The sequence below is a fragment of the Numenius arquata genome, chromosome 20 (genome assembly GCF_964106895.1).
Source record: "Numenius arquata chromosome 20, bNumArq3.hap1.1, whole genome shotgun sequence".
NCBI classification, from domain to species: domain Eukaryota; kingdom Metazoa; phylum Chordata; class Aves; order Charadriiformes; family Scolopacidae; genus Numenius; species Numenius arquata.
The window spans coordinates 6,149,205-6,161,100 of NC_133595.1; the positions used below are offsets into that span (position 1 = coordinate 6,149,205).

Genomic DNA, 11,896 nt, shown 5'->3' on the forward strand with positions numbered 1-11,896 from the left:
CGTGGGCAGAAGGCAGCATCAATCTGTTCAAGATTTTCTGCCTATTTTTAACTACTTTCTGCCGTTTTAGGGAGAATTGGAAAAAAAAAAATCCAAGCAAGTTTTTCACAGAAGAGTGACAAGACTGAAGATGGCAACTAAAAAAAAAATTATTATTCCTTTATTTAGAGTGAAATATCTACATTGGTTTATTTAAACCAGCAGTTTACCAACACACAAATCCTCAAAAAAAAATCAAATCAAAAATCAAATCAAATCATAAATGTCTCCAATCCTATCAAATGTGATTATGATTTAACTCTTCTGGGAGGATCACACATCTCGGCACAGAGTCCGGATACAGTACTACAGCAGCACAGCCAGCACAGACCAGCTCACAGGTAGGGATTCTCACAAAACCCAGCATTTTCAGCCTAGGAGGGCTTGTTATTACAGACCTTCAGCCACACACCACACTGGATTGTGTGTCTTCAGTCTTCCAAAGAGCAAATACAACTTGTTCTCAGCTCCCCTGCTGGGCACTTCCAGGGCCAGTATCAGTTCCTTCTCCCAGCAGAGGGAAGCCATGCCCCAGTTTTGGGAAATCTCCTCCTGGGGAGGCTGCAGGAAGGCATGAGAACATGGTGAGCGTGCTCAGGCATCTTCCCGCACAGCTGAGCCGGAGGGCAGAAAACAAGTAAGATTCGTGGAAAGAGCCGATAAGCCCACACCACAGAGGAGCTCAGCTGCCACAGCCTCACTTCTGCCAAGCCAACAACTCATCCGTTCCTGTGGGCTGTGTTTTCACCATGTAACCCCAAACCTGTGATAGCTCGTTAGTTATTTCCACCATGTTCAGCTGCATGGAAACACAGTACTTGCTTTAGTGCCTCTGCAGTGCAGCCTACAACCTCGATAAGCATCGTTTCTGAGAATTTGCTGGGCGTTCCCTGGAATGCATTTCTCCGATTCATCACTTTGCCATCCAATTCCCCACAAGATGACAGTATTTAGGCCACAGCACACTTCCAAAGACCTCGACATTTCAAGGGGCTGAGCCTTATCACCTTGAACATACCCCAGCAACTCTCAGGTGAGAGCTGCTGCCCAGCCAGATTCAGAGAGATAAAACACTATCCACAGTGATCTCAAGTAGCAAGGTATAAAGTGAACTCAAAGCCAGCTACGCCATAGGATTGGCCATTTGGGGATCCTGCTCTCCGTGAGAATTACACGCACTGGGAAAACTTTTTGCTCGTTTGTCCTCTCCAATCACACACAACATACACACACATCTAGCTGCTACCAGCATTTATTTCAGAAAGTCGCTATCACACTTCGTATATAATACAAATATTTATATACATTGTATATGCACTTCAAAATAGGAAATCACTGCTAAGTACACCATATGTATAACATATAAGAAAACATATGTTTAAAAACGTGTTTCTAGACACCAGTTGTATTCTTGAATACATTTCCTGTTGCACATTTGGGCATATGCTTTGGTACTGTGTTTATGAAATACCTATCGCTAATGAGTTATCTACTAAGGAGTTACATTTGAAGTGAAAAACACTTCTGAATTATGTAACCCCCAAGTTTTACTATTTCCTGAACTTTTACACTGAGGTATTTAAATGACATCAAAAGCTATTGACAGTAACACTTCAGATTTCTCACAGACACTTCAGATTTGGAACTTGCCACCTAAAACTTGAACGCTTTCCAAAACTACAGACTGATGAACTTGCGGTAAAATGTTACAGAAGTAAAATTCATTTCACACAGTGTACGGGCAAACCACCAGGCATTTCAACTGCACAGAGACCAAAATCAAGAACACTTCTTGAATGCAGATTCCACTGACAGCACACATCAGGTGATCATCCAGACGAATGGCCAGAGCACATCTATCCACTGTTACATGATCTTTGGATGCCTTTGCTAAAAGCAAAGGTCCTGAAGGCCCAGAGAGTCAGCACTGTGTTAGGAGTTCAGCTCTTGCCTCTTATCAACAGAGAACATCTAAGGAGTTAAACCTTTCTAAACCATCACAAAATCATCATTTAGCAGCAGAAAAACTCTGAATGTCCACGTACATGCTCCTAAACCTAAGACACAGACTTTCCCCAAAGCCAGAGCACTGCCTGGAACCAAACTTGCTTGTGGGTTTCTCCCTAAGTTCCAAGCAACCTAGTCCCACAGAAGTGGTTTAAGCTGCACAATATGACTGTGGAGATGTCCTAGCTTGACCAAAGCAGCCTTGCTGATGATAGACACCAGGATGTCCACACAGTGTATCAACTGTACAGGGCTTACAGATAAAACATTAGTTAGACATGGCAAGTACTAAAGTTTACATTGCAGACAAGTGGCACTTTACCCCTATTTTGAACTACAGTTTCCACTAATAATGTTCTAATCAGAAATTACTATTCCTTTTGCTTTCTGGCAATCCACATATTCTACTTTCCACACACATGATCTCCATGGAGATTTCCAAACACTTGGAGATCTGGAGCTACCTGGTGATCATGGGTAATTCCATTTTTTAGCCTGATAATGAGTAGAATGCTCAGTATGTTCACATGACAACTTCTCAATGGGTATGTCTGAAGAAATGCAGAAAAGAGAGAAGTGGCATTGAACAGCCATTTCTTGACAGTCGCTTATTAGCCAGCACCAGAATTCTGGTGTTGTTCTGGTATATGGCCACTATCGGAGACGTGGCCTCCCACTGTCTCTGCAGGCCCAGCTGACATATGCCATTCAACTTGGCCAAGAAGAAATAACATTAAAAAAAAATGGAAGTACAAAGGACGCTGGTTCATCAGGGGAGATTCTCCACCTAAAGCGAGGAGAGTTCATTTAGGAACTAGACTGAAACACTGGAGATACCTGCACTGAGAAAAGAGAGACATGCTCTGCTTAGCAGCTCAGAACTGTAAGCCAAGACATAAACTCAGCCGTAAAGCAAGTCTTTTGACTTCCCTGTTTTTCTGTCTGCTCAATGATCAGCTCTTACAGCTTCACAGACACTTTCTTCAGCCCAAAGACATGCCCATCACTACATACAGAATTGGCTAGAAATGCAGAGAGGACTATTAGCAACTCAGTCCTGGCAACAGGGATGCTGCGCACAGGATCTGCCAAAGAGAAAGAACCACATGATTCCAGCAAGAACATCTACTCCCACGAGCCCTAATGCCAAAGGGGCCGCTCAACGAGACCCAAAGGAACCGAAGTGCAATTAAACAGTTACACACATCCACGCGCACAGCCACAGAGTGCTCCGTCACATTACTTGTTACAATCGATCGGCTCAGAAATGCAGGAAACAGTAACGTAATGGGGAGTCAGTTTTTGATGAGACTAGAATTGGAGTCAATTTGTTCTTCCTGGACAGGAAATCGACAGCTCCCTGCTCCTGAAAGACAGAGAATAATAATAAAAAATTAAAAAATACTGTACAGAGTAGAAAGGGCAGGAAAAGGGAAGCCAGGGACTTTTCTAGTTTCACAGATGACTACAGACTTGAATGACATTTGGGTCGGTGCTGGCCTTTCCAGCCAGTGCTAGGAAATACTAAGGGAACAGTGAAAATACACTTTCCTGTAGCTCTGTCAAGGGAACATGAAGCAGCTGTGGGCTGATTCAAGAGCTGCCACTTAATTTTCACTATAGAGTTCAGCTCTTCTCAGTCAAACATTTCCTGTGTTTGCAGGTGACGCTTCAAGACAGTTCACTTCTATGTAGGCAAAAAAGTTCACCATATGCTCTTTTAAAGACACTTGATTCTGGATCCTCTCTGTACTGAATAGAATTCCCTGCACAAAATCATTACATCATTTTTTCAGGGCATAAGTGAGGAAAAAGCTAGTTAAAAGTTAGAGAGAGAATCCTTCTGCATGGCAACAAGTAGGGGAATCTGTGCTCTGTAAGAATGCAAAATTGAGACACTGTGACCTCCACTGCATCAGGACTACACAGAGGATAAATCACTGGCATTAACTGCAGATGACACTGTGCTACTTAGGTACCCCTCATAATGATTGAGACAATTATCACAGTTCAAATACAGGGCCCCAATTATTCCTTTCTGTACATTTTTACCCATAAAAAGAAACTCACCTTGACGGGTTTTCTTCCTCTTGGTCTCTTTTTTGGCTGCTTGGATAATCAACAGGAGGATGGACATTCCACTCACCATGAGCAATATCAGACAAATAAGGATAAGTGATAAAGACCCTGGAAGGAAAAATAGAAGAATACACTAAAAAAGATGCACGGTTCTAGCTGGAGTTCCCATGGCTTTCCAGCTTCAAAAGAAGGAACCTACAACTCCGAAGTACCCCTGAACCACAATAGCAAGCAAGAAGTCTGGAATCCGGTGTGTGTCTCACTGAAAGACTGTGTAAAATACAGGTATGGCTTCTGAGAATGAGTGTGATTTCATTCCCAATGAAATCAGTTTCAGGTGAAAATTACTGACCAGCTCTAGTAAATAGAGACTAGACTTGGTTATTCCCTCTCCTTACCCCAGTTAGTCTCTGTGGGGCTGTTCGTATCCGTGCAAATGAAAGGAATCACACTGGGCCTGGATGGTGAGAACGTTGCAGTCGACGTATTATTCTTGCGGTCAGTGGTGGAAAGACTCAGAGCAGGTGTTGCACTCTGAGAGGTGGCTGGCTGTGTGACATGGTTGCTGCAAACAGCATCGGCTGCTTTTGTCCCTTGTCGAAGGGTATTTTTCCCAAGACTGCTGCAGCTACAGACAGAAAATAAATTAGTGCAGTGTTTCAAACAGTTGCACTATGACTCTATGTAATCTCCATGGAAAAAATGAGTGAATATTACAATACTTTTTTTATCACTACAAACTCAGGCTTCACCTTTCCTAGGTTCTACAGCTATGTGAGGAACAACTAAGCTTATCAAAGTTATTACTGGAAAAAACCTGACATTCTGTTTTTCTTCACATCTGGGTGCCTAACAGCCTTGAAGCACATCTGCATTTGGCATGGGAACCTTTTGCTACAGAAACAAAACATCCAGACCTTTAAAAAACCGAAAGGCTGAGAATACTGTTGTTGCTATAGGTGAAGAGAGAAAGGGTGGACGCTTCAAATCAGTACACAGACTGCTCAAGGCTCCTGAGAGTCATGAGGAACACAGTTTCATTGCACCTACTGCAGGTTTACTCTATGCACCCTGATTTGGGCATCAAATGCTATCGAGATAAACCCAAAATGTTGCTCCGAACATGATCAGTGATACGTACTTGGTCCAAGGTTGGCAGTTTTCATTCCCTCCTGTGGAATAAAACCCTTCAGGACATGGTAAGCACGCTGGAAAAAAAGAAAGAGGGGGAATTTGAGTTCAGTTAGCAACATAACTGTGTAACAGCTACACAGGAATTACACTAATAGTTTATACTAGTACAGCTTATAGAACAGACCCAACAAAACTCACAGAGCCTCTAAAAACCATAGTCATTGGGTCAGAATAACACAAGACGCTCAGAGGCTCATTTTAGTCTGCAACTGGCAAGGTTTGCTGTTTCCTTTACTGGCTAATTATGGATATTAACAAGGAGAGCATTAAGATTTCTGACAGCTCAGGTATCACAGAAGAACAGCTTGCACAACTACCCTGCCATTAACACTTGTGTGGAGACATCAGTGAGACAAACAACAACAGTTTTTACACAAGAAATAACAACCGTCTCACCTGAAGCAGAGGCAAGAGTTTGGACAGTTTGACACATCCCTAACTTACCGCTTCGCAGTGGATGGCCGGCATCTGGCATGTAGCCTGCAGCACACATGCAAATTCTGTCAGAGGTCTTCTCACACTTCTTCACTTCCTTGCTCCCCTTCACTGGCAACAACAGAATCCAGGGCAAGTGAGAAACAAGAAGAAAATTATTAATTACTCAGTGCCTATCTGTTGTGTGTAGAAACAACCGCAGAGAGCAGAGTTTATTAACAATTCTGAAGACACCAGTTTTCAGGCGGTGCAAGCCTGTTTCCCTCTGAAGGCTCTACCATCAGTACCAACCAGGAGATATCAGCTACTGAAGTGATAACCCAGTGTTTGGACTTGGTTGTCAGCCTTTGAGGAGCACGCAAAGATATGAACACTGATTGCCTCCCAAATTCCTATCAAGAAATGCCCACGATACAGCTGACTTACTAGTGTCGCAGATCGTACAACTCTTGCAGAAGCTGTGGTTGTGCTCACTATTAAAGTACTCGTCTTGGCAGGGGGCACAGACTGTGTCTGTTGTTGCTGTGCAGCGGCTTCTCATTCTCTCACCTGAAACAAAGACCACATAGAAGGAGGAACTGATTGTTATCAGAATAAAATCCTCTTAATTTTCACACATTAAAATGAAAGAGCACCCAGATAGCAACAGTTCCACTTACAACTCTGGCTGAAAACATTCAGATTTAGACATGGCAGAATCCCTAAAAGTTTTGACCCATAGCATCACTGCAAATTAAGCAGCTAAAATCGGCTAGTAGGGGCCTGATGACTTGCTGAGAGTTGAGGCAGTGCCCCAAATGATTCTCCCAGTGGATTCCAAATACCACTTCTCCAGACCATCTTTTCATACGGTTTAGACAGCACAGTTTGCAGCCAGTATCAGTTAGGAAAAAAAGCAGGTTTTTAGCACAGCAACAGGTCTGATCGCCGGTGTAACACAATGGCGTTATGACAGATCCTGCCTTCCCTTATGAGATAGATCGTGCAATTCAACCCAAAGTAACACCAAACAGGTATAAAAGATGGCAACAGGCATTTTTTTTTTTTCAGAAAATTCATTAGTGAAGCAGCCAAAAATAAACGTTCGCAGTACCTTTCTGTTGGCATTCTGAAAGCCCATTAGGCATGAAAGAATGCAGCTGGATTTTGATATGCATCTGTATCGGCGCCCAGCAACATCAAAGATGTTACCAGCTCTGTTTCTCAAACAGCGAGACACGGCACAAGATCCAACGTGGGCATTTGTTACTCTTCCAAACAGCATGTGTACATCACACACTGCGTTTGGAAACAAGCTCTGCACACTTGCACCCACATACTCCAACCAGTACAATACACAGTGCTTCCAGAGAAGTTCAGATTGATGCACCAGGATGACAAGGTTTGTGAGCAAAGCCACTCGCCCAAACTGAAACAGCAAGTTACCTGGAGTCAGACATGTTCCTTTTATCTCCCAGCTTCCCTCCACACAGCCCAGGCTGCAGGAACTAGAGAGGCAGCTTTAACAACCAGGGTTTTTACAGCTGAGCTTAAATCTCACAGACTTGTTTCTTTCATTTTGGTTCTCCAATTTTCCATTCTGTGGGTGAACAATGAGCATCAAGTCTCTTGCTCACTCCAATTTTCTCTGCATTTCATTAAGTGCTCTCAGTGGCAAAATACGGGAGATTTTTAGTGACCACAATATATACACTTCTACATTTTTACAATCTATGCAATCAGGAAGAGACTATGAAGAAATGTTTCCCCAATAGCAGCAGATTTGCTAACAATGCAAAAAAACTGAAAAAAGTTGTTTCAGAGTAAGGAAGAAAAAAAAATTTTAGAGATGATGATCTTTATCTGCATACAAATATGCCTTTCCTTAAATTGAGTTCAGAAACACTCAGATTTAAATAGTTTTGAGAATAAAGCAATAGATCGCCTCAAGTCTTAGATGAAAGGTTGAATTTATTCCAACTAGCATCTTCGAAGGTAATACTACTGCATCAGTTCATTCCACATCCATTTGGTGTAGATCACTTAAGAAAAGAGAAAGTAACTATTCTGAAAGATGCGCACAAAACCATACGCAAGATTTTAAGTTGCAACTGCATTTACAGACACGATCTGCGCTCCCTCTAGGCACATACATACATGTACCCTTTTTTTAGTACAATCAGTATTGACTGTACTAAAAATACTCCCTTCTGACAAGGGGATTGCCCCTTGAACAGCAATATTACCTGTTAATTGTTGTTACTCTTCATCACTAAGTCATTTCTACGTGAATGAAATCCCAGCTATTAAAGTATTTGAGGCTTGATATTTTGCATTTATGCTTCTCAATATGGCATTGCCTTCAGAGAGATTCAGATTGGGGAAAAAAAAAACCCACACGTGTACAAAACTCAGAATTCAGACTAAATCAGTTCCTACAATAAGAAAGGAGGAAACAAATACATTTCCTGTCAAGCTACACTTTGCTGATCTCTGTCTATGAATCAAGCAGATCTTTTTCCTTAAAAAAACCACCAAGTCTTCAGTAGTACAAACCTTGCTACAGAAGAAAACTTGTTGTCTTTAGAAAGAGAATTAATTACCTAAAGTTTTCCAGTATTATGCAAAATTTCTGAGCTTCTTTATGTGATAGGTGAAGGACAGTAATATAAATGTTACTATCTTTTCTCAGCTGATATTCCCACAATGAAAATGTACCAGACCGACACGTTAAGAAAGCTGAGCCACACAAAATAAATTAAACAACATGTAGCTCTTTCAAAGAGGATTCCTAAATTTAGTATATCATAGAAATAATCTTTGTTGGTCTAGACTGATAGGAAAGTCTCCTCATCAAATGCTTCTTCTCCCTTTTATGCTTCCTACGATTGAATGATAATTCCATTGAGCTGTTTTCTACCACCTGTGGGTTATTAACTAATAGATATTACATCGAGCAAAGTATAACCAACATCTCGTGAAAATTACTTACCAGGGGCACAGTCCTTGCAGCACTTTTCACGGAAAAGATAGTGATGTTCTTTGCATTTCAATACTAAGCCATGGCTCATAGGGACTGCCAGCAGCAAGAACAAAGCAGTAGAAAAATGCAAGTAAAAACCTACAGCTACCATAATGCAGCCCTACTGTCCCAGCAAAATCCTGACGGTGGCAAACTCTTGGAGAAGTGATTCTAAACTGCTGGTGACCAGAACATATGTCAGTTGCTGAGAAAGTCCCATCATGTGCTCCACGCCCCCATCCTTTTTTTCCACACCCCACAAACCTATTTTTTTACAGTTCGCAACTGAAATATTCATAGGCAGAAAGACAGCATGCTGAAGAGCATTATGAAGAGATTTCTATTTGTAGCCTTAAAACAGAGTGCCTCCAGCCAGGTACATACCTCTCTACATTGTATTACAGCACAGGCCTTGAGTGCCAGAAGAACTAGAAGAGATGATCCTTGTTATTGTAAAGAAAAGTATTAAAGCAATACAGAGGCAACCCCTGAAAACCTTTACGGATGAGAGCCATAGGTAAAATGAAACATAGCCCACATAGGCTTGCTTCTTAAAAGGAAAAGTACAGAAAGATTCTCTCCCCTGGTCTCACGGTAACAGTAGACCCGTGACTTTTATTGCTGCATAAAAAACAACGTTGTTAATACATTTCTCTTCACAGGGAAAGTGCGGAATCACAAATCAGCAGTCATCTTGATACTGCCCTCAGGACCTAGCAAAAGCTGCAGATGAGAAGCATCTGCAGTCTCCATTTCGACTCGTAATACCAGACTCCCTTGCATTGCCATTGAAGAAAAGTAAGATCCAAAATAGAGACTTTGTGTTACCACTACCATTTGCCCCCCTGGAAATCAAAGCCTCCAGCACAGCTGGAAGCAAAGGAAAGCAAAGGATGCAACGTTCATGTACTAGCTGCTTTTGATGCCTATTTTGTTGTACAGAAGCACATTAACTCTGGAATCCAAACCCCCAGAAGGCTTCTCCTTCCAGCTGTCACGAAGACAGAACAACAGCACAGCAAGGAGGAGACTGAAGAGCACACTGGCATTGCCCTCACCTAACACAAGCATTTGGAGCAGAGAAAGAAGTGGTCACACCAGGGTTTAACTTTCCAGGCTCACTATTAGAATTTTACTAATTTGATCTTACTGATCTAGGATGTAAATTTTAGGTCTTCTGGTTCAAAGGGACTTAAGCATCTCTTATGCAAAGGCCCAAGCAAACAAGACATCCTACAGTAACCAAAGATGGTTTATTTGCATTAGTTAAAAACCAGAGCCAGGCTTCCCAGACAAGGCAGATCTACAATCAATGAACATCTAAACGCAACGGAGATTTGATTGGGACAGAATTACATTGGGAATCCCAATTAGCCTGCAGTATTTGGGAGGATTGAACAGCAATATCCTGGCGTAACTTACCCAGAACTGCTGCTTCTCATTTCTTCCTGAAATTTCTGTTGAGATTGTTTAGGAGTGAAAGGGGAGACAAAAGTGAAGCAAAACAGTAACCATTTTTCTACTTCTCCTATTTTCCAAGCATTTTGGAAAACAACTGCTACGGAAAAGAAGTTATACCTTAAAGCCACTCTTTCCAAAAGGGAGCAAACCTGACAGAGCGAGTAAATCACACCAGCTGAATTTCAACCACCTTCACACTCAGTACCTGCACGCAGGAAATATCCACATCTCTTCCCACTGCAGTATCACACTCAATGCCATTTAAGTGGTGTTTTGCCTCATGACTCAGTCATTCCCTCAGCAATATTTAACCAGATTTTTTCCCCCCCAATTCTCTTTCACAAACAGTAGAAGACTTTATATATTCAGTAAGACAATTATTATTCATTAAGAAACTGAAAATGCAAACTCCTGTGATGCCCCCAAACAAAGTAAGATTAGAATTCTGATATATACATTTAAACTGAAAACTCCCAAAATATTGGTATTCTTGTTAAGGATACTTTAATACAAATTAAATGCTCTTTTAATGAAAGCAGTTAGCACACAAACTTCATGTAGCATCTTGAGAATTCAACTTTTATATGTGGCATCCTTCAGTGTTGCCAGGTTTGATACTGCCAGATTCCTTTACGTGGCAATATCATACAAGTAAATAAAACAGGGAGAGAACACGACTATCCCACAGCATTTCACATCTCGCACACTCCTTGGCTGGATTTTCACCAACGCAGATTAACCTCTCCGAAATGCTGCTTGGCTTTGCTGTGGGGATCACAGGCTGTTCCCCAAAATCAGCCTGGATGCAGCTACTCTGGTTGTAGCAGGAGAGGGGAACTCCAGGGTGGTGAGTTGAGCCATGCTATGGGTCAGAAATAAGGCCCTGTTCTGCTTTTATGTAATATACATGTATCATTTTTGACTATAGATGCTTATCCTAGATATTCTACACAAGCTTTTGAATTCTGGAAAGACAAAACATGTCCATGAGATAGTAGCACTCAGATACCAAGTCCTATTAACAGTAGGCAGATTGCTTGTGTACATTAAAACAATCCAAAAAACCAACCAACCAAACACTGAACTCGAAACTAGTGCTTAATAAAAGGCTTTAAAGAAAAAGTCACTAGATTCCTTAGGGATTACAGGCAAGTAAGACGAATTTCCTACAGGAAATGACCTACAAGAATTTAAGAAAGATTGAGTGCATATAAAGTACTTGAAGAATTTTTAAAAATAAATAAGTCTATGGACAAACTAGAACAGTTTGAACTTCTAAAATTCCAAGACAGGAATAATGTCGTGTACCTCCAAATCTCACCACGCAGTCCACTTTATCCTTACAGCTGTTAGTTAACACGTGATCCTGATTTCTGGCAGAGAAAAACAAAACACATTAAGGTGCAGAACTCAAAGCACACATTAAAAATGAACTTTTCGCAGTTGTTCCTCAAGTTTCAGATTTATCAGTTTTGAGGCAAATACTGGAACAACAGTACGTACTTCAACATTTTTGCAGTCGGTCGCTAAATACTGTGTTATCTTGTATTTTTCAAGGGGTTCCAAGCTCACATTACCAGAAGATTAAACTAAGAGTGTGTATGCAAATCTTTGCCTCTGCTGACGATAAAGTCCCAAATTTCATCTTCATATTTCAGCTGCTCAAGCATCCCGCTGCAA

General features: G+C 41.4%; 1 protein-coding gene across 1 annotated transcript; it reads right to left on the minus strand.

Annotated features, from left to right (window-relative positions):
- Positions 1-3,341: 3,341 nt before the first annotated feature.
- Positions 3,342-8,978, minus strand: TNFRSF4 (TNF receptor superfamily member 4). The gene is given in 7 exon segments (XM_074161555.1): positions 3,342-3,412; positions 4,117-4,233; positions 4,524-4,753; positions 5,267-5,333; positions 5,764-5,865; positions 6,181-6,303; positions 8,726-8,978. Coding segments are annotated over 7 exon segments (963 nt in total).
- Positions 8,979-11,896: the final 2,918 nt, after the last annotated feature.